Below are 25,027 nucleotides of genomic sequence, written 5' to 3'. Positions count from 1 at the left end.
AGCGCGCGCGCTCTGAGGCGGGCTGTTCACCTGGGAGTTGTGAGGCGACGCCTCTCCTGAGGGGCTGGCGGGGCCTTCTTCCCGGCGGGGCTGCCCGGCGTCCTGCGCGGCCTCCGGAGGAGAGGCTGCGGCCCCGAGAGGTTGGGGCGTCCGGGACGGAGCTCAGCCGCCTCTGGACAGGTCAGCGGCGGGCGGGCGGCCGCCCTTGGGGCCGTCCCCTGCTCCTCTCAGAGCGGGCCCCGGTGAGGACTTGCTCTGGGCCGGGCTGCAGGGTGTGGCTCGAGGTGGTGGTGTTTGCGGCGGTACCGGCTCGTCTTTGGCTCTTCTCCTTAAATCGTGCCTTAGCCTTAAAGACTCCCATTTCCCCCTAAAGTCAGAATACCGCGTAAAGCTGGCAAACCTGAAAATAATCTCTTGCTGCAACTACCTGCTAACAATCTGTCTGGAGACTTATGTCGTCTGAGGGCTGGAGATACCTCTGGAGTCAGCTTTGTAATCGAAGCAGACTTTCTTCCAGCAAGGGAGGATAAAGGCATAGAAAAGGCGGTGTGGTTTTTTTACCACCTGTATGTCTTACCTTGGGTGTTGTTCAGATTGGCTGGCAAAGTTGGGAGTGGAATTTGCAAGCTGACAGCCTGTATTCAAGTAAACAGAGTTGCTTACCGATTTTGATATGTTAACCATAACTGCAAGGTAGCTTTGGGGAGGAGCTTGTGGCTCTGGAAAAGTATTGCATCTTACAAATTTTAATTATAAAATTAAGTTTGGAACAGGTTTATAAAATGTGTTAATATCTCTTCCACATTCCTTTCTAGGGTGTAAAGATTTAAAGGAGGTCTGATGACAACGAAAGCAAACTTTCCTGTGACGACAGGATCTATAGTTGTCCCTTACGGACATGTGATTGGAAATGAGAAGTGGAGAGGGTCAGAGATAACCCAAGGGCTACAAGGTAAGGACAAACAGATTGGAAGAAGAAAAACAATTCAGGCAAAGTGTTCCCCTTTGTCATCTAGTATTGTTAAACTGTCTGGAATATGCTTTACTCTGTGCCTGACTGGTCCCATATTTCTAGTACAGCCTGTGTTAACAGGCTGAAAATTCCTGTTTGTCTATCATGTATCTATGTAGTCGGTTTTATTATATTTGCATAGTTGCTGAGCACTGTAGAGCAGAAGCAGAAGTATCTGCTTCTTGGGAATCACAGCAGTGGGGCTATTGTGAATATGCATCTCCACTGAAATCTCTTGAATTTACATGGATACTGGGACTGTGGTATCATCTGATGGCACAGAAAACTAAATTAAGATGATCCTTTCAGAATACCATGAGATGTTTTTGTTGAAGTCCAGAGTTTACTGAGAAGCTATATAAACCTGTAGTTTGGAAGTGCTAGTAATTGGCATTACTAAAGACATCACACAGTACTGTGGACTGCTTATACTAGTTTTGCTTAAAGAGAAGAACAGCTTTTAAAGAATATGGAGTTTTGTTGTTAAGTCACTAGGATTATTGACACATTAGGAAGGTTGTGCTGTGAAGTAATTATTAGTATATTTTTTAACTACTGTATTCTTTTCTTTTGACAATCTCACTTTAAGGGAAAATTAGACTAATCTTTGAAGATGGCTTGGGACTTGTGGATTTTCATCTTTCAAACAGAACTTGCATTTTATATATTTCTGAAGCAGATTTGGTTGCAGGGGATGAATTCAAACGAAGATTGGTTCGGTTTAGAAATGTAAGTACTACATAAAGAGAAAAGTTTTCAGTTGGTATTTGTTTATTCCATGCTTCTGAAAACATTCTTCTTGTGTTATTTTTAAATTCTAGTGGAGCTAAACTTTTGTGATAATTTCCACCTGAAGACTGAAAAATTATGTGTAATAATGCTGTATTAAGCTTCAGTAACTGTTGCTGCAACGTCTATTCTTCCTCTGATTTGCTTTCAGGCATCTCACACTTGACAGAAGTTTTCTCTGTGTTGCATTGCATCAGCTTGTCATTAACACAGTCTTTTCTTTCTTCCTTTCAATACAGGCCAGCAGTCTTGGGGGAATTGTAATTGTAGAGAAAACCCAAATAAGTGATCAATACTTCTTAGCAGTACAAAAGCTTGTTGTGCTAGAACTTGGAATGGTGTTGCTTCCTGTGGCAAATCAAGGAGAAGCTTCTCAACTTATCACTCAGCTAGTAAGTTTCTATGTTAGTGGACAAAGATTTATTAAAATATGGGACATGAGGAGAATTACCTGTTTCCCACAACCACCACTCAGTTCAGAAAGAATACCTGGGTTCTTAAAGGAATGCAACATATTTTGTTGTTTGAACATAAGGAATAAATACCCTGCAACAGTAATATGGCAGTGTAGGTCAGTGGAAAGAGGGCATGTTTGGGAACAAAGAAAAAAAGTTGAAGAATATGATACTGGATTTTTTTAAAGTGATCTTGCACTGAGGTGCTGCTGGATAGCATTAGGCAATCCTCATGTAAGTTCTCTGTCAAAACTGACTTGAGGTTTTCTTTGTGTTGGGCTGGGACATTGCTTCTCTTTTCCTTTATCCTTTCTCCAATTGCATCATAAAGATGACAAAAATCACTGTTTTGATTCATGGTTGGTATTAAGAAACTGTTGGTTTCCTAGTGAGACTGTGGATCTGCATCAAAACCATTAATAAGGGCGCACGCTTGAGGAGGGAGCTTGTTTTTGAAACTTCCTAGTGATTGCACTGAAATATTTTGAGACGGAAGAAACTATTTTAAAAATCAAAAGCAGAGCTCCGGCAGAGGGCACTCAGTGTCACGGTTTTGTTTTGCTTCAGGTCCGTGAACAAAGTAAGGATCACAACAGTAACCCCTTTCTTCGTAAACAGTGTTCTCAGCTGGCAGAGCCATCCATGTTTCGAACAGTGCAACAAATTCCAGGAGTTGGGAAAACAAAAGCTCTGCTTTTACTGCAACAGTTTGGAAGTATCCACCAGCTTTGTAATGCATCTGTCAAAGAGCTTGAGCTAGTAGTTGGACAAACGGTAGCACAACAAATTTACGCATTTTTATGTTCCTGACATGCATCGGTAGCGCTGTTTTGGAAAACAAAGACTTCTGTTTGTTTCTTTCTTTCCAATAATTATAAAATTTTGGTTTTAATAATCGCATATTATGGTAATTTCTATAATCCTGGTAACATCTGAAGGGTGTTGACTAATTGACTAGATATTACTCTGCTGCTGCTTTTTTACAGCTGTAGATTGAGCTGTGAAAATTGCCTTGGTAAGAGGACCGTAAAGTGTTTTGCATCTATCTTGTACAAACAACTGAGAGAAAGCTGTCTTTTTCAGCATCCACAGGAATAAAATGGAAAAGCCATTTGCTTGCTTACTTATGTCTTCTGGAAATAAACACCTTGTTAATGCGTGGGTGGTATTATCTTCTTGATGACTGGAAATGTTAGTTACAGGGCTTTAAAAAAGTTAGCATACAATGCTTTATAGGAGTAACTCTGATTTATAATTTTTTAGAGTTCCTTTGGAAAGTCCTACTGGAATACATCTTTGACGTTACAATAATTAATTTCTCTGGTTCCTTTTTCAGTTCACAGGGTGTTATCAAATTTATTCCCATGTGTCTGATATCCAAAGTCTTGGTTAATTCATGTTGCGCGTTTGAATATAGGTTAGGAGAGTAATAATAAATTACAATATATTTTGACATTATCAATAATAATATATTCATTATAATATCAATTATACTGTAATATACACTACAAAGAAAGTAATATGGGAAGCTTTGATCAAAATTCATCCTGGTCTTCCAGTATTAATCTTCTCAAAAGTTATTTGTAAAGAGGAGGATTGGTTTTCCTGACATCTTGGGTTTTATTTTAAATTATTTTCTTACTCTGTTCAGTAAGAGTAAAATTTAATTTTGTCTTATGTACTCATTAAGGAGGTATGTGAAAAGTTTCTTTCATACTACTTGGGTTTTGGGTCACAGCAGGAAGGCAGCTGAGCAGGATTTTCAACTCCCTTCAGTAAACTGAAGAGAAGTGAGCAACAGAACCTTGGCACCTTTGTAACCAATCTCATCTACCAGTTAGTGTGGATAGCAGATAGACCTGTTATTTATATTTATAGAATCATAAAGGGTGGAAGAGGCATCTAAGATCATCAAGTCCAATTGTCAACCCAACACCACCCTGCATGCTAAACCATGTCCTGATTCCTTACACTCATAATTTGGGTATGAATATTTAATTTACTGAATAATAAACATCAAGATTTCCAGAACTACAAAACAATATACCACATCGAAATCTGTTTCAATCTTATTCCCTCTCTGACTTTGTCACTTTGCTATGGAGACTGGATTTCACATCTAAAGGTATGTGGTTATTGATGTTGCAAGGCAAACACCTTTTTACTACTTCAAATAGCTATCTGCTCAGTGCATTAAATAAAGTTCAATTAAAGCAGTAACAGTTAGTACTAATGGAGTTACAGGCTGAACCACTAATCGATCACAAACCTTTATTTTTAGAGCTTTATAGTAGCCCTATACATCCCTGTGGACAGAAACTTGTTTCAAATATTTCTGTGGTGTGAGCAACAACATAAGTTGCTGTGAAATTAATATTTGCCTTAATTTAGCTGTTGGCTACCACTCAGTGTAGAATGAATCTTTAGTTAGCTGACTGAAAATACTGTTTATTTGTATAGCACTTAGGCAGCCCCAGTTTTGACCTGGGGGCATGGGGTGGTTAAATAAAAAAGACCCCCAGCCCAAGCTTTCCCCAAGGACTAGTGAGTGTGATGATGGGAAAGAAAAGGCAGTTAGTTAATCACGCAGCTAAGGGGGAAGATATTTGTAGGAAGGCTATCATAGTGGGCTAAGAGAAATGAAGAACTGGACAGGTGATGCACGTGACTTTCCATGTATGGCTGAAATTACTATCCAGCTAATGAGATCTTCAGCAAAGTAAGTATCTTCGGTATGGAATAGTGTAGGGCAGTGTATCACTGTTGCTGCTTGTGTGTGTAAAAGGAAGTGCAAAACAAATACACATAAAAAACAACTACTAAGGATAGGCAAGTCACAAGTAATTTACAACTTTTTTAGGTAACCTTTATAGGCAAACTCTAGAAATATGTAACATTCTTTATAAGGAAGCAAATTTCAGACTATAATTTATAAGTTCCTAAGTTATACAATATAAACTCTTAAGAAATTTTTTATTTATTTTTAAATAAATGTCATCAACATATTTACACCTATTACATAAGAAACTAAAAGACAACTTAAGGGGAAAGTTTGCATCTGGGTATAAACTTTAAAGTTTTGAGTATCAAACAGCACATATCTACTCTGTAGATGGCAATGTTAACTAACACTACAGTGTTAGCAATTTTCAATTAATTTCAGTTTCAGAAAATAGAAGAATCTCAAACGCTCACAGTTATGTTTCTGTTAATATATATAGCCAATACTTGGTCATGAATTGTTCCAAGGTGAGGAAGAGGATTTTATATCTATTTGGTTTTTTTAACTGGCAGTGACAGTAATTCAATATTCTGCCACTTACTCACAAGCATTTCTCATATTTTAAAGCATCACCTCAACTTATGTACTCTTGGATCATTATACTGGAATATGTCAGGTTTCTGTAGTTCAAAAGATCTGACTTTAAGCCTTTTAATTCTCTTCCAGAATTAAATTAACTGTTCAGTAGAATACATCTAGTACTCTCAGAAAGAGAATGTCTATGTATAAAAAACACAACTACGTGACACTGCCCCTTGGCACAAGGCTAGTTTCTCTGAATAACACTCTTCTCTTGCCTGTGGTTTAAGATAATTCTTTAAAATAGTGTTAAATGATTTATTATTGACTCTAAACTTTTACAGCAAAATCATCTTTTAATGTGACCCCTATTGTTTTGCATGCAGCATCAAGTTTGTAATAAATAACTCCCATCTATCATAGCTATAAAAAAAATTAGGATGCTGTATTTTGAAATTCCAAAGGACTCCTGTCCTCATGTAAGCAATTTTATCATCTACATCCTGCTATTGCATACCTCCCAAACTACTTCATTCTAACCTTCAAATACTTAAGTTTTAGAGTTTTTGCCAGCCTCTGACCTTCATAGTGGTTCACTACACAGTAAATGAAGACAAGGGCATTTGTCTGAATTTATACACATGTATATATAAAGATAAAATTGATCAATATTTTTATACACATTTTAAAGAAAAATGTCATGTTAACAGATCCTTCTGAAAGATTCAGTACAATGAACTTTCCGTACTCAGAAGTGTGAAGGGAGAAAGCTTCTTCTTAATCTGAGAACTTCCAGCCACAGCTGCAGGAAGGCAGAGGGTGCTTGCAGCTTTCTGTCTATTTTTAGTTCCCCAACTTAGAAAAGGCAGTTTCAGTGGGGCTTTCTTGGTGTGATCAGTCTTACCCTCTTCCATGGCCAAACAGATTAAGGAGTATGTCTTCTGCATTCCCACAGAGTAAGTTGCACTCTTACTGTGCTGTAGGAAAAGGAGAAGCATTATAAGAATCAGTCACCCAAAATGGGTCAAAATTTTGAAGATAACAAAAGGTGACTGCGCAAATAGTTTTCCAAGGCAAACTACAGCAAGTTTTCTGCGCTAATGTCATACTAACTGAACACAAGGCCTTTCAGAGTGCTGTGATTCTGGTATTTTGCCCGTCTAGACTCAAGCGTGTACTATGCAAAGCGTAAAGGGACTTGTGAATCTTTTCAATGGGTTGTGTTGTAGTTAGCATTTACTGGCTTCTAATATAACTATACAATATATACACTAGCTTAAGTATGTAGTTCTTACACAGATCTCTGAAGGGGAGTCTTTTTGCTGTCTTTGGCCAGGTTCCATACGGATTGCAACTATGACAACAAGAGCTACTGTAGGACATTCTTGTGGGACACCTGAGAGGCACAGCCTTCTCTGTCTAGTTTTAGCTGTGCCCTGAAGCAATTTGATTATGTTATAGCCTTTTGTTTCCAGTAGCAGCTTGGAAATGGCAGGTGTGCAATTCCTTATATTCGGTAAGGAAAAACCAACTTCTTAAACAAAACAAGAAAACCCAACAGCAGTAAAAGCACCTTCATCACTTCTAAGGCAACAAATCTTCAGCGCCTAAGCTTGCCAGGGAATGTTAGAAGCATGAAGCAGTGGATTTAGCGGAACTGCAGGTTCTCTCATACTATAAGTAAGTGTTTTAGAGCTTAACATTTTTTAATCTTGTGAGCATTTTGCCTTAGTCTAAAGCTTCTACAGCAGCTTAGTAGCTGACTAGACAGTCTACTAAAATGAAGAATACATAGATTAATCCGTGATCTTAATACAAAAGTCACAGATGACTTATGTTAACAGTGCATAGAAAATAAGCATATGGTCTTGGATGTTCTATTTCGTTCCATTATTGTTTCATTGTGGCTTTTTTAGTGCTGAACAGGGTAACATTTTCATCCTCTGTGACAAGTGAGGGGAAAATAAAATACACACTGGAATTTATAATGCAATTAATTTAAGTAGCTCCGCTACAAAAAACCCACCACCCAACCATTCTTATGCACACAGACTGTAGTTCAGCTTGCTAAGTCATGCTGATTTAAACAGACTGCTTAAAATTGAACACATAACTTGAATGCTTTATATATTCACCAGCGGAGTGGGATATCTGACTACATGAAAGTAAACTCTCTTTGGGGACTGAAGCCAGGAAAGCAACAAAACTCTCACATATCCAATCTGCAAAACACATTTGTCTCATTACATACCATAGATGTCGCTGTATCCTGGCAACTGATAACCTCAATCTCAATGGGCTGCTCTCCCATGCTTTTGAATTTTTCCAGCACCTCATTCACTCCAAGCCACTTGCAATCTGCACCGCCAACTGAAACAATGTAGTCACCTTCTTTTAGGCCCAACGACTGTCAAAAAATTTTGCACAGGTTATTCTCTGGAATTAAAGATGCATAAAACATTTTTGTTATCATACAGTATCTGCCCTAAAGGCATTTCCCTCTTAGATGCTATAGAACCTTTGTCTATCCAGACACGTGGAACAAAAAAGTATACATAACATAGGTAATTTGTGTATTTGAGAAAAGTTGCATGTTTCTATCTGAGTTACCATTGATAGATGTGATTCTAGCATACTCAAATGTTGGCTCTTTTTACGTCCTTTTCACTTTTCTCCTGAAGTAAATGAAACCTGGTTTTTGCTACCCTATCATCCCCCATGACATATTTTCTCTGTGTTTTAATTCTATTTCTTCAGTATTTTTATTTGTACTTCTGTGGTTGCTTCTGCCTTTCCTATAACTAAGCTGTGCTCATCACTGCATGCTGCTTTATCCCTTTGTGCCCCCACCAAAAGAACACCATATTAGAAGCTAGTAATATGTTCTTTCCTCTTTTTTCCTTGGGCACATGCTACCTTGCCTTCCCTTTCTGATCCTCACCCTTATTGTTGTTGCTACTGTCTAAAGCCTTTATCTCTTCTAACTTCCCAAATTAGTTCGGGAATGACATTTGCTATTATTCTTTTGGGACTTTTTATCTATTAAGGGTGAACAGAGGAAGAAATCAACTCTAGTTTAATGTGCTATCAGGGATATGGGTAGTCTGACTTCTAATATGCATATAGCACTGAACATGTGTTCAGATTATATGAACTGACTATACTGATGTAGGGTAGAACTCAGTAATACGCCAGTATGAACAAGCGAAAGTTACATTTAAATGATTGTAATGCTAGAGTCTGGCAATAAATTGTTAATATTGCACCAATGTACTTACTGCTGCAGAACAAACTGGATCGAGACAATAAATCTGTACTGGCGAACCTCCTTTAAGACTGAATCCTAGCTCTCCTGCTTTATGGTAGATACGAATGGTACGTGGAGCTGTCCATCTCTGCTTGGCTGAGAAGACTGTCAGTGGGCCCTGCAGGTAACATAGCAGCAGGCACATTATGGTTTACTGTCATTCATAAGTAAACATTTCTATTTTTTTAAGTTATAATGCTTTAAACTCATCTCATGTAGGATTTATGCAGGTTAACGTCCAGTTATTTCCATTGAAATGGAACAGTGAGATTTATCCCAGAAGTTTAAGATGTCCCCTGAAGTGTTCAGCCCTACTTCGTGACTGTTCAGGTGATACTTCAAAGAGAATAGGATGAGAGCTATTGCCAAGTTGTTCTGAGATCTCTGTTAAGGTGTGCAGAATCTTTTGGCTGCAGCAGGCCATAAGGTCCTATATTGCTCCATTTTGGAGAAGATAAATTGATTCATGAAACATTGCATATGCTGATCCTAACCGCAACTCCCAGTTCCCTTTGCCCACCGATACACACAGAGCCACCTGAAAGACTGGCTTTATACCATGCAACATTACACATTCAGCATGCCCATCCTCCAAGTACTGCATGTTTCTCCCTCCCTTTAAGTTGTATGCAATTATCCATGGAAACTTCATAGGACTTTTATGAAGGTTATCAAGAATGAATGCTGTGTACAGCCATATACAAATCGCACCTTTATTTTTGGCTAGTCTCAAGCTGACTTTTACCTCTGAAGCTAGGAATGATCTCTCCAATAACTTCTGGGGGAAAAAAAAAGTTACTACAGGATGATTTTTTCAGGCTAAAATATTTGTGTCCCTTCCCTCAAGTTCGACTGAATTTATACTTGCTAGCAAAATGACAGAGGTTGGTTGACATTAACATGATACATACCAGCCTGTGAAACAAGTCTTTAACTTTCACCTTGGAAAACTGAGGGGCAATTGTTTCTATTTTATGCTCCATTTTAGCTGAAACAGGAAAAAAAAAGGTAATTTTTCTCTCAAATATTAGTTAAAAGACATACAAATTTATTTTTCTTGCACTCCAAGCTAGGTAGAAATTTCTTCTAAATTCCTACCAGGCTGTAGAAAAACTCACTTTTGTTGAAATTTTTAAGACAAATACATGAACTGCCTTAAAAATATCTTCAGAGCCCATAGTATAAATACAGAAAACTTAAAGCAATCCATCCAAGCAAAACTATGCTATTCTCCTCTTTATTTTTCTCTGAGAAATATTTAAAACCAGCGCTCATTCTTTCCTCTTGGGAAGCAGTGGGAAAGAGTTGGATGAGCTCGAATAGGGTAGAAAGAGCCAATAGCAGTCAAATTGAGTTAACAATTTAGACCAGTATAAGAGTTGCGCTACAAGAAACAGCTATTAGTTTTTCCCTGTATGATTTTAACTTTTGAAGTTTCCCCATTTTTTCTAGCTCACAAGATAGTCACAAAAAAAAGCTGAATTTAAATAATAACCACTGTTATCTACCTCAGAATAGTACGTGGCCAGACAAAAACAGTGTAAAGCAGCTGTAACAAAATTATCTGTGATTGAGGAAACACATAAGGAATCTGAACTCAAATGTACAGTATATAACTTGTGCATTATTTATATATGCATGCATGTTATATATGTGTGTATATATAATAAAGGCACATCCCCATGAAAGCATATACATGTATGGTTAGATGCTCTTTATTTCTAGCTGTGTATACTTACAAACGATGTCCGGAGCCTGGATTAGACTGAGAAAGTCATCTTCTGTCTCTTGCTGAGCATATTTAAGAAGTGAGCGCTTATGTGCAGCTGTCAGAACCTCCTGAAGAACATCAATGTTTCGAAGCTTTTTGCACAGACCACAAACTCTTAGAGCTTCTTCATGGTAAACAATGGCTTTGCGTAAATGCGCTTTCCCTGAAAAAAAAATGAGAAACTGTTGGTTATCCTCCACAGAAAAGAAATACAAAGTAACTTTCAAATTTTATTTAGTAGCTGGGTGAAACTGGCATTTACCTAATTGTTTTCTCTGAACTTTGTCCTTTAAAACGGTGAGAACCATCAGTCCTTCAGGCATGTAGTCGTACAACTGGGACAAGGCTTTCCCTTGCTGATCTTCATCATCACCAGACTGCACTATAACAATTGATATAGAACATTAGCATTACACATCTTGGTGCCCTGTTCCTTTAGGTGTATTGTTGTGTAGTTATTTCTACCTTCTCTTCAAACGCAGGCAAATATTTTTACACTTACATATTGATGGGAATTTCAAGTTTTTAAGACTTTTATCAGTTTTATCATGTGCAGTATGCAAGTAATGCTTATATGCCAAAATATATTGACAAGAATTGAACAATTTAGTAGCACATAACATTTTTTTTTGTTTATGCAAAAGTTTATTGAACTTTCACATTTTTCTGTAAAGGACAAAAAGCATGGCCTCATATCTGAGCGGGAAAGTGGCCACAAATTAGCATATACTGAAATCCCAAAGTTCCTGGCTCCTAGTCTTATTCATAGACCAAATTATAACTGTTTATGTGTTTATTATTGTTATTTATATGAATATATAGAAAATGTATGATTCTTACATTCATGGTCACACAGAATGGTGGCAATGAAGTAATGCGCAAGAGCTTTGTAATGGTCTGACTTTATTTGTGCCAGTTTAGACCAGGAATAGGGGATATTCTCCTTCACTGGTTCCTGATTCATCGCAGTGTTAACCAGCATGTAAACCTCTCCCACCTAAAATAAAGCACAGAATTGAAGTATTAGAATTTAAGATTAGTTATTAGGAGTCAAGTAAGGGATATTATATTCAACCTTAAGATAATTTCATGTGCATCACATCGGGGGAGGGGGGGTGTGGGGAAATAGATTGCTAGAAAGGGTTAGATATAAGTTTTGAGAAAATCTGAAATTCCATCTCCGATTTTTCCCCTTACAAGAAAAGTAAATCAATTTTGTACAATAACAGATGGACTAAGTAAGTCCATCTATATGGCTTCAGAGTTCAATAAAACCACCATATAAAAAACAGGTTTTAATTTAGAAATACATATCATTGGGTTAATTCAGCTGAGAAAAAGGGTGAAACATATTACTTACACAGTAGGTTTGTGCTTCACTTCTGAAACTGTGGAGTCATATCTAGCCTTAAGTTTGTGTGGTCTATATAAAGGTCTATCTATCCTTTATGCAGAGGAAGTAAAACTAGCTTTTCAAGCAGTGAATGCTGTTTTAATGGATCAAACAACTCCACCAGACAGATTCCAAAAATCTTTCCTGTGCAGCAGATCAAATCCTACAGATAAGTCAGGGTGGCTTTACAGGGTTGCTAGGAAAGGCTTTGCCCATTTATCTAGTATGGAACCAATTACATATCTGCTACTCTGAAATGGCTCAGAAAGCATATTCGTATCTTGTTGGCATACCCAATTTTTGATGTCAACAACCTCAATCAAGTATGAACACTACCTTCTGTGGCACAGCCTGCCTCTCCATTTTTCAGGCAAGTCTCAAGACAGCTCTGCAGCTACCAGTCTGACTCTGCTCATCAGGGTCCTTCCCCCAGATGCAATTTAGTTGTTCGTTTGGACTTAAGCTTTTTAGGTTTACATAACCTGCAGCTGCTGGGAAATAACAGACAGGTTATGTTCAGTACTTAACAGAGAACTACATCAAGAACCCTGTCCTTTTGTATGTTGTTCTGTGGACAACATTTGTACTGTCTGAAAGAGCAATACGATAAACAGCTTGTAAAAAAACCTTTGGCAAGTTCACTGCTCAAGTGTTCCAGCATGTTTCTATTAAACTTTGTGAATTATAATTTTAAAAGTCATACAGTTCTAAAATGATATTTAAATTGCAGCTATTCACATTTTGATCTTCTGAAAGGTTGTGATTCTTGCTGTAGCTATTGAGCTGTCCCTTGTTACTTTTGGTTTTCAGAAACAGTTGTTAACATTTAGGTTGAATAAATTCTGTTAACATTACTAGAGGGTGTAGCTAGTAACACAGCATTGGAAACAGTTACTTTAAAGACAAAGTTTTAAGTCTCATATTTTACCTTGGCAACTTCCTCTGTCATTTTTACTAGCGTGAAAAACTCATTGCGTATTCCAGGAAGACCAATCTGCTCAAAAACACACTCTTGAGCTTGTGCAAGCATCATTTTCACTAGTACGTTCAGCATAGCTGGGCTCATATCATAACTTGGTGTGTGAGTAAAGGTCTCCTTTAAGTAGCTTAGGACTCCTGAAATTACAAAATGGTTTTGTCAGCATTACAGAGAAACAAGTGAACTTAATTCTAGCATGTACCATAATAATTAAGATTGAAAGCGTACTGTCTATTATTGTACTACAGCAATCTGAAGGTATTCTTAGTATGCATGAAATTACACTGACCTACGTGTCTTTCTTTGCATTCCCATCAAATATCTCCAGGTACAGTTCTCAAAATTACAGTTCAGAGGAGCAACAGAGGCTGCAAGTTTTAAGGGCAATACCTTCAGATTTGCTTGTAACAGTTCTTGTGATTGACCACAAAGCTGTGTCGAACTGAATGTGACTTGTATATGGGAGCGGTAGGCTAGGGCTTATACATAGGACAAGAAAGAAAGAGAAATCTACACAACTATAAGGAGGTGACAGTAGAACCCTCAGATGGAAGAAAAAAAACAACCACAGACATATAAACTTAATTTATTAATCTCCTTTTGATGTGCTGCTAAGTGCATTGTGTCCCCTAATGAAAGCTCAGTTCCATCCCTGTAAGTGAACTAGAACAGTATAATTAATAAGGTAAAATTAGATTCTGCTCTAGACATTTGGTTTCACCAACATATTAATCGTTTCCATCATTTATCAAATTAAAACCAAACACTAACTGTAGTGCAAATATTAAGTAACAGTTCCATGGATGGTAATGTAACCTCCAGCATGCAAGTCATCCAACCGGTTTAGTGAGTTCTACTAGCCTGCTAATTGCTGATAATAGCATGTAACAATAAGACCTCCACTTTTTAAGTGTCCCAGCTTCTGTGATCTTACTTCTTGCTACTACATTCAGTTCTGGCCATGTTGTGCTGTATTTTCCTACTACCAGGTTCCAAGATTTTTTTGTTTTCTATGTTACACTTGTATCTTTTAACTTATTAATATGGCCTTACACAAATTTTAATTACTGCTATCTCTGCCTTTTTGCACCACAAAAACCCCACGCCAACCCCAAACTTGCCAGTACTGATGGAGTGCCTTACTGAAAGGATATTTTTTTTTGTTCTCAACATATTTCTGCTTATGTGGTAAGCATATGCACATTGAGAGCCTTGTTGAGGCATTCTCCATTCAGTACTGAGAAATGGTTAATACATGCTCTATATCATGTCTCTGCCAACTTAATGAGCAGTGTTACAGAGCCATGAACAGGTACAATGATATGTCTCCTGAGCATGTTGCTTAAGGGCCCTGCAAAGATACTGTGTTAGCAAATGATGCATTTCAATTCGTGAATTAATTCTGTTCTGCAAATACGTTGAAGTGAAAAGCAGTGGTTTTTTATTTGCAAAATGGAGAATTTTTTCAAGTATGGGAATTTCTTTTAGATGAAATACAAAGGTTGAAAAATAATTTATTAAATGCAAGAAGAAATACTATCAATTTTTTTTTATACCTGTGTATTCAAAAGAGTTTTTATGACAATCCAACTCTGTGGTCCACAGATTGTAGCTGATAAAGTGGGAACCAACAGCCACAGACTGTTAATGCAGAAATAAATCTTACCGTACGTATTAATTACATATGTAATGTCTTTCGGCATTATGTGTACCACAGACAACATTTACAAGGAATTACAAAATCTACTTGGAAAAAAACCAAAACAAAAGCTTCTGTAACATGTTAGTTCAAGGGATATGATTCCCTTTATTAGAATGTGTATTTTTCTTCGCTTAGGACGGAGATTAAGCATTCTGAACCTGTTTGCCTTTGGAATCTATAGAGAATACGTAGTCAACTTCCTATGAATTGCAAATTTCACCAGAGAACACAATAAGATTAATTTTGAAGAGACCATATGGAAAACTAGGTTTTAAGTCCCTTATCAACCCTTTAAATGGTTTCTTCTACGGATTTTTACACCAATGTAATATCACTGAGCAGCTATGTCGATGAAAGAAAGACTGAACAATGAAGCAGTTAACATTAGGGCTACTACTAGGACCTCTGAACTACAGTTCATTAATCATTAACCACAGTATTCACTGTCTTGATCTGCACGTTCAAACTGCAGTTCCAGGTTTTGAATTAAAGCTTCATCTCAGCACTCCACTAGGCTTCTTGAATTTCCTTATTACTCCTTTTTTGTGTAATGAAGTCAGTGGGAACACAGAAATCTGCAGGATGTCAGGATGAGATTAAGAACATTTGCATAAAGACCTTCCCTGTATTTTTAAATTTGTACCTGCAGCTCTCTGGAAAGCATCAACAGCATTTTCAAGTCCAGCCTGGGTCTGACGATTGCATCTTGTTCCAATCTGGGTGTAGAGGGCTCCAATGTTGAATAAAATACTAGCTTTTTCAAGCAACATATTTTGCTGACACACTGGGACACCTGTGAAGGAATCATACCTTGGGAAACAAATATTAGAAGAAATGTTAAGATTAACAGAGTCCATTGAAACAACAGATATTTTCATTCTGTTTTTCCAAAACAGCAGTGGAATTCTTAATAATTGTTCAGCTACGCTGAAAATGAAGGTGAACAGAAATACCATTGTGTACTGTGAAGACAATCTAGGTGCTGCAAGACAGAGTGGCTTAATTTGAGGCTTAGTTTTCAGCAGGTTTTACAGCAGTGCCTCCATAATCATATCTAACTCACAAGTGCCTACAAAATGTCACAGAGGCTGAGAGTATACTGAGGAAGTATCCATATGTGCTACTATGTTTTTGTACTTGGATGTTGCCAAAGTTCAACTGTTGGCATGGTCAGATCCTCTACAGCTTGTATTTTGAAGTTTCTTCTTGCAGTTATGACTAGAAATTTAACAGTTCCTCTTGGCTGCATGGTAGTCATCTTTATTCATCATAAAAATAAAAATTATAAATTCAGAATCAAACTTTGATCATAGATGTAGTAAACACTCCAGTATAATAAAGTCACTTTTCCTCTTTTCTGGCCTAAATGCTCTTCTTAACAACTGGAAGGAGGGGAAACAAGGTCTGATGCATTCCCCATCTGCTTCATGCACTAAGGTTCAGAGTCCAGGAAACATATGCAGTTGTCCAAAATGAAAGATTATTTTCTCTCTTTTTCCTTTGTGCTAACTTGTAGCCCAAATCATAAGCTAGCCAACGGCTTCACTCTAAGCAAGAAAAGGGTGTATTGTATTCAGGTTTACTCTTAACACTAAAGAAACTGGTAACACTGCAGGGAGTGGGGCGGAAATACACTGACATGCTTCAAATTAAACAGAAGACAGTTAATGATTAACAGTGTTCTGGAAAAAAAGAGAAAAGACAAACATGAACTGCACACTTACCATGTAAATAAAACTCCCATGTGCCTGGTGGGTGGGAAAAATCTGTTTTCTACATAACCAAGTTGAAGGAAATAGCTTATCAACATCTCAATGCCAGCTTCATCTCGGCTGGGAGTGCGGCAGGCCTTAAAATACAATAGATTAAAATAAAGTCTGTTCTGTTGAGTTACAGGATGAATACTGAAACACTAAGAATAAAGCTCTGCTTCCTTTGGACTTGTGCATATTATAGGAATGTGTGGAATCTGAGAACGGCACGCTTAAGGCCATACGGATGCATTCCAAATAGAGTTTTTCAGCTGTACAAAAGCAGTACACAACATTTAAGGAAGCAAAGAGGATTGGTTTGGCAAGTTTCAGAGTTAATTAAATAAAGACTGTAGGTATTTAACAAAAGCTACAAAGGTGGTTTACATTTCTAGTATAACACAGGAGACACAATAGTTAGAAATAACCACCATTCTACTACAATCTCTTCCAGGTGCATGCACTTCAACACTCTTCCTGCTAAATTTAAAATGCTTTAATGTAAAAAAAGTAGGTAAGACAAATCTTAGATTTACAAACTTGTGTCAATAGCTGTACCGCTTTGCGTAACCTCATCCTTTTTTTCACTTGTTCTTTACTCAGATTGTAAAGCTCTTGGACAATAGAGATTCATGTTCCATATCTCAGAAATGAAGTCAATAAGAATATGGTAAGTTGTAAGTAATACTGACATATTCTAATTCCATATAAACATTATTATTTACAACTGTAGATTAAAAGACCTCACGGTATGCCATACTTGAACTTACTTGTCTCAGATCCATGAGATCTGCTATTTCGTCTTCATACTCAGAACTGTCTTCACTATAATGTTCCAGAATAAAGTCCTAAAAAAAAAAAAGTAAAAAATCGGAGTATCTAAAATTAACCTAAACTACTCATTTTTTTTCCTGCAGTTGCAAACAGTACAAAATTGAGTCATTTGTGATTTGCATGTTGTCTACTCCCTTCCAGTCAATAGTATAGTTACATATAGCAATGAGACTACAAAATAAGAGTACAAAAAGACAATAGAATGAATGATTTGATATCTGAGACAAGAAATTCCAGTCTGGTGTAAAGGAAGCAAACACCTACTACATCAACTCCATTAGGTCTCAAAACAACAACTCTTAGTGGTTTTGAAAGTGACAAGTGAACCCCATTAGCTAAAATAACAAGTGAATCAAGTGACCATAAAAAAAACAACTGGTAATAGAAAAAGACTGCCAAATTCTTGTCAGCTATGTTAGTGCAATTCCACTTAAATTAATAAAGTTGCAATGGCATAAAGTGGTACCATAATCTGACCATGGAGACTAATCTACAGAAATAAAAGCAGAGACAAAAGCTACGGTGATATAAGATGGTTTACCATGAAATAAAATCTACATTGCACAATACACAGTATTCCAAAAAAATACAGAAAGTGGCTCAAATAGCCAGAAAATTGTAACGGCCAACAAACAAGCAGTGTTAATGCTGCAACACTGGTTCCCAGCTGAGCTAGCCTGGTTAGTGCAAGTTGGAATATCACTGCACCATGCTGAGCAAAACCTTCATTACTACTTCCTTTCACACTTATAGCAGTCAATAGTCTTACTGGAACCAAAAAACTATAGAAGGAATTTTTATTCTCTTTGGTTTAACTCTACTGTCTCCAAAATGGGATTTCTTATAACATCTTTTGACTCCTTGTCCTACTTAAATATGAGCAATGACCAAAATAATTGGTGGTTAATTTTTAAACACATTGTGATCTCAGTTTTAGGGCAAATAAACCAAAAAATAATTTGTACATAAATTATTTCTGCTTCTAAACAAATGTGAAATGGCAGTTATTTCTGTTAACTATTCATTCTGAAATGAGTCTCTGAAATTTACCTTGAGGGGGAGTGTAAAGTCTACTTCTTTGGTTTCTTTCAGGCCAAGAGGTACCAAGGGAATGCTGAAAGTCTCTCTACGGAAAAAAAAAAAGAAAAAAAACCAACCAAAAAGGTTCAGAAATAATTGGATTCTGTTTGTCTATTGGTAAGATAATTACTTTTGTTTCATTTGATGACAGAAAGTTAGTATGCTGATGCCCAGGAAAGTCTGCTTTAGTGGCCTGTGACTCCTCAAGAAGAGAGTGAGGAAAGCTACTTGCCTGTGCTTTACACACACACACCCCATTTGAGCCTATTTTTCCTTGAAGGAAAGAAAAGGAGACTCTCAAAGGCTGGACAATTTAGCTCAACCTTTATAGACCTGCACAAGCTACACAGACAGAAAACAGGTCCACAGTTGCTAGGAGATCTGCCATTGTAAGAGCTATGGTAATTATCAATGGTTATCATCAGTATTTTACATGCTACCAACGGTTTCATACATAGAATTGATGTGTGTCTAACACAGGGAAAAGCAGGTTCAAAGTAGACCTTTCACTGTTAAAGTTAGTATAAGAGTAGGAAGTCTGAGAACTACTTATCTAGACAATGCTAGGTGTTAACCTCTAAAGAAGTAAACCTCTAAAATATCAAAAGGCAATAAGGATGAGAACTGTGACTTAAAAAAATCTGATCCTCAAAAGAACACACATCTTTATCATGGACTTCAACCCAGATCATATTAGTAAACAACACTAGCTAATAAGACTATTATGAATTAAAGAGCACCACTTAGCCCTCAAAAGCTACATACATTGCTCTTCCACGAAGCATATTACCCAATTAAAAAAAGAAAGATCAGAATTGCTTGCAGATACAGTTTGTTGAGTAGGTTTAACAGATCAGTATAGGGCAATTATAAGGTTTATCTGGTATTTTCCTTTTTTCTGAAAACAACTGATTGATTGTGTAGTCATTTTTAGTGTTCCATTGCCACCTACAAAATCCCACGGGTGTGATTCATTTATGGTCTTATCAGCAAAGCCAGCAAAATCACTTTCTTACTGGTAAAAACTCCATCTCGGGAAGGTGGAGTAGGAGTGCAGCTTCCTCAGCAGAGGAAGAGTCCTGGAAATGGTTGGCACGGTCCAGTAAGTGGCTTTGCTAGCTTGAAAAATACTGCCAGGACACAGAGCCAAAACACCACTCCCAGCAGTGCAAATGATCTGATATCTGATGAGGCTTTTAGAATAAACCACAACACTTTTACAATAAATTATATCAAGAGTTTTTCCCCAAAAGGAAGTGAGACACATCCAAAAGAAATCCTAACATACTGATTTAATGAATTCTAGTACCACTCACAGTCCCTGTAGACATCGGCATTTGTCAGTCAAAGGAACTGAATTTCTATTTTTAAAGTTTCTAAGGTGCCACGCCCATGGAGTCAACATCATGGGGCACCGAACAGTTCGGGAGGTGATCCTGGATTTCCAGAACTAAGCAGATATAGCGTCATGCTTCTCAATCCAGCCGAGATGTGTGCAAGTCCTAGGAAGGCCAACCCTTCAGATTGGTGTTAACACAATACAGTGTAACCTAATAACGTGGGTGTGACCTCATGTTGATGACTATATGCACAATAGATTCAGAGAGCAACTATTAATAGCTTTTCGCTATTAAAGGCTGGAGAGCACTTACAGAGGGAGTGAATTATTTTAGCTGATGGAAATAAAAAGCATTTAGAGCTTAGAATGAACAGCATCAGAAAGGTAAAACACCACTCAAAACAGATCGAGGAAGTAGGATCAGGAGAGAATAAAAAGCATACTACTGTCCAGCTGCAAGGCTTCTACCTGCCTTGGGGCCTGACCTACTGCACACCCTTCATTGAGAATCCAAATATTTCAAATATTCATTAGCTAGAAGAAGGAATAGTACTTCTGAAGTCTTGGCCTCATTTCCACAGCCGTAACTTTCCTACTGCTTTCTATGCTTGCATGCGTCTATGAAGACCGGTAAAATCTTGAACAAAAATACATTTCTGCACCAAATAGTTGTCAAAGTTTGCCATGGGGGTGGAGGGCAGAAACTTTTTCCACAAGAAACTTGTGCTGAAGTGAAATGTAGATATTTTGCATCAGATCAGCACTCAGCTGAAAGATACCCCACCAGAAACGTGCTTATTCCCTCTACATTAAGAATTCCTTGTAGTCCACCTGGAAGTTAACCTCTTAACTGACAACAGTGCTAAGATGGACCCAAAATTATACCCCTCTCATATGAAGCGCTTCAATTTGTGTCTTGAGCTGCCAATGTTAATCAAATAGTAAACATTTAGTTTTAGGAGCAACAAGACATTTAACTGATGCAGAAATCATTGCAGTATTCAGGCAATGAATAATCCTTTAACTCTGAAGTTTTATCTTTGAGGAATTCATTGCAATTTGAAGTTTAGTGTGCTCTTTAAAGCTGGAAAAATATCTTGGAACAATTCCAATTTAATCTACTAAAAATTTCTGTGTTGTAGCCAGCTAATTTATGGATTTCTATCACTGAAGTACACACCTTAAAGACTACCTCAAGTCTGCTTTGAGCTCCAAATCAGTGTTGTACTTCTGTTCTCCAGCTAAAGAGAGGACTGTTGTACGCACTGCATTTGACAACAGGTATTGTGTCACTAGGTTTGCTCACTGCAGAGTGCATTGAGCCAATTAGCCATTCTAGTACTGGAAATTCTGCTAGGTGCCACGTCTCCCCATAAAGCCCCAAGAGCTTTCAATTCTCATAACACTCTTCTCCACAAAGGAACTCCGTACCTAAGGTTTAGTGGTACATACCTTTCCCAAGTGAAAGACAAATAAGTAGATTAACCCTTACCCGACAAATCTACCATAAAGTATGTTGTCTTCCTATCAAGCTCTCTGTTCTTTCACGTAATTATTGTCCAGCATTCACATTCACCTAGAAACAATTTTGTTTCCAAGGGTACAAAGAAGATCTGTTAATAATTGAGTAACTGAGTTTTATGCTTACTCTGTATTTTGATAAACTTCTACGGAGATATTAAGTCCTTCCAGTTCCTCCTTTAAGATCTGCAGGTCTGAGTTTACGAAACTCAATTCCAGTAGTACCTGCTCTCGTACTTTGTTGTTGTTGGTTGCTCTGCAGAAAGAGAGACACATACAACTTTTTATTGCTAAGGAAAAGGTTTTGTACACAAGCTTGGTTAATCCCCCTTGCTAGCATTCTCAGCGTTTTTAAGATTTTTTTTAAGATGATACAAGACCTCATGCTTCAGAATTTATTAGTTTTTTCTGTCAAGAGAAAGCGTGGGATAGTTTCCAGATAACTGCACACAGAAGGTTTGCTATATGCTAATTTTTTGTGTGTGTGATTAAGGGTCAGGCTTATTTTCAGATACATTACTCAACAGAACTAAAGCATCTTAAACAGAATCACTATCCTGTTTTCAGATTACGTGATCTTTTCCTAGAAGAAGAAGATATGAGGGTGGAGGTGGGGGGTGTCACTTTATAAATTGAATAATGATCTGTTGAGACTTCTGATCTTAAGAATAAAAGAAAACGACTTCCCCATAAAACTGTTACTACAGAATGTTTTACAACCAAACATACAGGTAGAAAGATACTTCTTTTTAATACAATACAATTTTCTCTACAATTTTATTTTGTCAGATGCAAATAGGATTTTTTTGTTTGAATGTTTCCTTTGCCATTTATATATTTATATGACAATGTTTTGAACTGCTAGCACAGTGGATGTTAGTATTTACCTTCCCAGGGCATTTCTGTATAATTTCTTATTTGTGTATTTCAGGATATCACATCACTATTTCTAACCTGATTCTCCATACAGTATTACTGTTTTCAAGAGTTAAACTGTAATCTATAACCACAGGTGTAAGTTTAAGATAAAAGGCCTTGATCCATATCCAGGCTTAAGATACTGTATCCCTATAATAAAGAGTCCAAATCAGTAGACAATAACACACTTATTTTAAGTTTGCAGCAGTTTGAATTTACCCTTGTTTTAATATAAAATTAATCTTCATAAATGCTTATGAACAACCCTCTCATACATGCAGCCTCCACTTGGAACAATCCCCTAATTTTATGGAGCACTTGGTGAAGAACTAGTTATTCCAAGGCTAAGAGTCTAAGCTTGTACTTCATATTATAAATATGTGTTATCTGTGAATTTTCTATGCTGCACTTTATTTAATACCCAAGATTGCTTAGATTAAGCAATGTTAACATCTGCTGCCTGCATAAGCCAAACTGGACACAAATATCTGGAGTGGATCTTCCTTGATAAAGGCAGCACCACACAGATAACTGGATAAGCTTTGATTACGATGTTATTAAGGCTTTTTTAATTACGATGTTATTAAGGCTCTGTGTTTGGTCTAGCTTACCATCCTCCACCGGAGGGATTCTAGTATCCTTCTCAGAAACCCCAGTGCTCCATCTAGGTGAACTTCTCTAATACGGCTATATTGCTCTCAACATCCATGCCAACTTACAGTTAATTTGATCACCTTTTCATGCTGTTGCCCTGTAGACATACTTTGTAATGACAAACAGCAAAAGACAGCAACAGGAGCAATGTGATATCCTTGAGATCCACATACCTCTACTCTCAATTCAGTTTTAACTCACAACTTCCAGAACAAAAAACAACGAAAAGCAGAGGGTGACTTTCAGAAGTTCTAAAAATAAAAGTCTTTGCGCTATATGGATCATTTATTTCACGTCTAGCATTTACTTTCAGCCAAAAAAAGTAAAGAAACAGGCATTTCCAGATTTTTTGCAAGTCCTACTGCAGGAGGGTCCTTGTGGCCGGCAACTAGTTTGCTTGGTCTAGAACTTACTGAAATGCAGATAGACTCTGAAAACAAAGCTCATTTATTTATGTTTTTCCTTAGTATACTGTAAATATGTCTAGACACGTGAACTATCTAGTGGTCAGGGCACTTTTAAAATTGCTTCTTTCAAAGAACTAGCAAGCGTTAATAGTCTAAAAGGTGTAAATGCATTTTAGGTTTCCAACAACTTAGAAATAAGTCTGATCCTCTATTCTTCAAATAGACTTAGTTCCCACTCTTGTCAACAGCAACTTCAGTATTTCAGCAGTTAATATTGTTACCAGGAGCCGAACTTCAGAACATCTTTATGTTGAATGTTAAGAGTAACCAGTGTTCATGTTAGATATTACTCATCTCTTTAGCCTTTCCAAAACAATCCTGAGTTGGCAGGCAGAAACACCTACTGAATGAACAGTGTTCAGTCTCAAAAAGCAGATACAAGAATTTTGCTAAGCATACAAAAGGTAGCAAAAGACCCTAAGTCTTACTCCTTAAGGCAACTACCAGAAAACAAAGCAAAACGTAGTCAGTCACAGAGGCTAGAACTGCATAAGCTTTGGACCTATCGCCTCTTTTGACAAGAGTGGAGGTAAAGGTAGGTGACAGACAAAGTGCAACCTATCAATTAATGGCAAGTTTAAGAAAAGTTTATTTATCCAAGCATTTTCACTACTCTAAGGAAAGTATATTGACTAGATTTTTGTTCTTGGAGACCCATTGTTCCTGCAGTTTCAGAAAAACAGACACTACGTAGGAGACTATTGTAGATGAGTACTGGGAAAATTTTCAGTTCTTCTGTATAACAGAGGGATGGATTGCTGGAAAGCTACAGGACTTTGCTAAGCAGTTAATCACAGGATGTAATAGCCTCAAGACAGCGTCAACATAACGTTGTTCCTATGGGGACAGCCACCTAAGAAACTGGGTCTTGCAACTGATGGTCCTTTCCACTGTGAAGCAAGAATCTAAAGAATCTTCAGAACAGCAACAATACAGTGACAATACCTTTCTTTGATTTAAGGTGTAAAAAGGACTCATTACAATATTCAGCGAGGTTCACTTGCCATTATCACTAACAATAAAGCTGATCAAACAGAGCCATAATAACAGTCTAACATTCAGTTCATTTTCTACAACACAGCAGCTTTGAAAGTGCACTTTATAGCAGGTAATGAGTCTATAGAGCTACAGCATTAAAAAAACTTCAGGGAGATTTACAAAGCATCCAGCAGAAATTTATGTAGCATATTAGGAGAGTGATCAGGCAGACTAGGAAAGAGCAATAGCTAAGAGAGTTTTAAAAATTTTTAGAAAAATTATTTTTTTGCTCAGCCAAGAGAACTAGGAAGTCATGACACATACCTTAAAAGATTTTCAGCACCAGCTCTCATTCTTACTGCTCTTAAGATCTGTTGGTTTAAGACAGCTCTTTGGTTTTGCAGTTTGCTTCGACCAGTCTCAGCAAGTGGATTACATCCCTAAAATTAAGGAAATTAGGGTTTTTTTGTTGCTGTTGGAAGAGACTCTGAAAAAGGAGAAGCACTGAATTTGAATGAACTTTAATGGCACGTGTTCTGTATGAATACAAATTAACTACATCGACATCAGTGATGAATGACTGACTGTTTCTTTTCTGAAACTCTGTCATTAAAAAGACACAATGACTAAAGCATTTAACATTAAAATCCAGGCGAAAAAATATTTGTTTTAAAGCTTAGGTACATGTGTGAGCCAGTCTCTTCTCCCCTAGAAATCTTTTGACGCTATTTTCCAATTACAACCAAATTTGACAGTATTATTAAGTCTCTGCAGGT

The 25,027-nt window shown here is 37.3% G+C and overlaps 2 protein-coding genes across 3 annotated transcripts in view; one reads left to right on the top strand and one right to left on the bottom strand.

Annotated features, from left to right (window-relative positions):
- The first annotated feature begins 2 nt into the window (after window positions 1-2).
- FAAP24 (FA core complex associated protein 24) lies at window positions 3-3,546 on the top strand. 2 transcript variants are annotated; one of them, XM_075433365.1, is made up of 5 exons: window positions 3-180; window positions 816-952; window positions 1,602-1,741; window positions 2,041-2,193; window positions 2,824-3,546. In XM_075433365.1, the coding sequence occupies exons 2-5, from the start codon at window positions 841-843 to the stop codon at window positions 3,064-3,066; spliced, it is 648 nt and encodes a 215-aa protein (XP_075289480.1). In that variant the 5' UTR covers window positions 3-180; window positions 816-840; the 3' UTR covers window positions 3,067-3,546. The 2 variants fall into 2 exon arrangements, with proteins under 2 accessions (XP_075289480.1, XP_075289479.1); XM_075433364.1 differs by having other exon boundaries at window positions 3-242.
- A 1,636-nt stretch (window positions 3,547-5,182) lies between these two features.
- Window positions 5,183-25,027, bottom strand: part of RHPN2 (rhophilin Rho GTPase binding protein 2) — a 29,827-nt gene continuing 9,982 nt past the window's right edge. The window contains exons 2-15 of the mRNA XM_075433363.1: window positions 24,576-24,691; window positions 21,362-21,490; window positions 18,345-18,420; window positions 17,231-17,308; window positions 16,434-16,558; window positions 15,353-15,519; window positions 12,957-13,144; window positions 11,476-11,632; window positions 10,898-11,017; window positions 10,604-10,798; window positions 9,776-9,852; window positions 8,836-8,982; window positions 7,809-7,964; window positions 5,183-6,534 (exon numbers count right to left, since the gene is read on the bottom strand). Coding sequence (XP_075289478.1) covers window positions 6,283-6,534; window positions 7,809-7,964; window positions 8,836-8,982; window positions 9,776-9,852; window positions 10,604-10,798; window positions 10,898-11,017; window positions 11,476-11,632; window positions 12,957-13,144; window positions 15,353-15,519; window positions 16,434-16,558; window positions 17,231-17,308; window positions 18,345-18,420; window positions 21,362-21,490; window positions 24,576-24,691 — 1,983 coding nt within the window. The 3' untranslated portion in view covers window positions 5,183-6,282. The remainder of the gene's footprint in view (window positions 6,535-7,808; window positions 7,965-8,835; window positions 8,983-9,775; window positions 9,853-10,603; window positions 10,799-10,897; window positions 11,018-11,475; window positions 11,633-12,956; window positions 13,145-15,352; window positions 15,520-16,433; window positions 16,559-17,230; window positions 17,309-18,344; window positions 18,421-21,361; window positions 21,491-24,575; window positions 24,692-25,027) is intronic.

Source organism: Opisthocomus hoazin, chromosome 12, assembly GCF_030867145.1.
Source record: "Opisthocomus hoazin isolate bOpiHoa1 chromosome 12, bOpiHoa1.hap1, whole genome shotgun sequence".
NCBI classification, from domain to species: Eukaryota; Metazoa; Chordata; class Aves; order Opisthocomiformes; family Opisthocomidae; genus Opisthocomus; species Opisthocomus hoazin.
The sequence above is the reverse complement of the archived record's forward strand: the minus strand, read 5'-3'. Positions and strand labels throughout refer to the sequence as shown.

What these genes read in the sequence shown, in the direction of transcription:
- FAAP24 (XM_075433365.1), top strand. Translation starts at nt 841, where the DNA reads ATGACAACGAAAGCAAACTTTCCTGTGACGACAGGATCTATAGTTGTC. An exon ending in GATAACCCAAGGGCTACAAG is followed by an intron (nt 953 to 1,601) that starts GTAAGGACAAAC and finishes TCTCACTTTAAG; the next exon opens with GGAAAATTAGACTAATCTTT. An exon ending in GATTGGTTCGGTTTAGAAAT is followed by an intron (nt 1,742 to 2,040) that starts GTAAGTACTACA and finishes CTTTCAATACAG; the next exon opens with GCCAGCAGTCTTGGGGGAAT.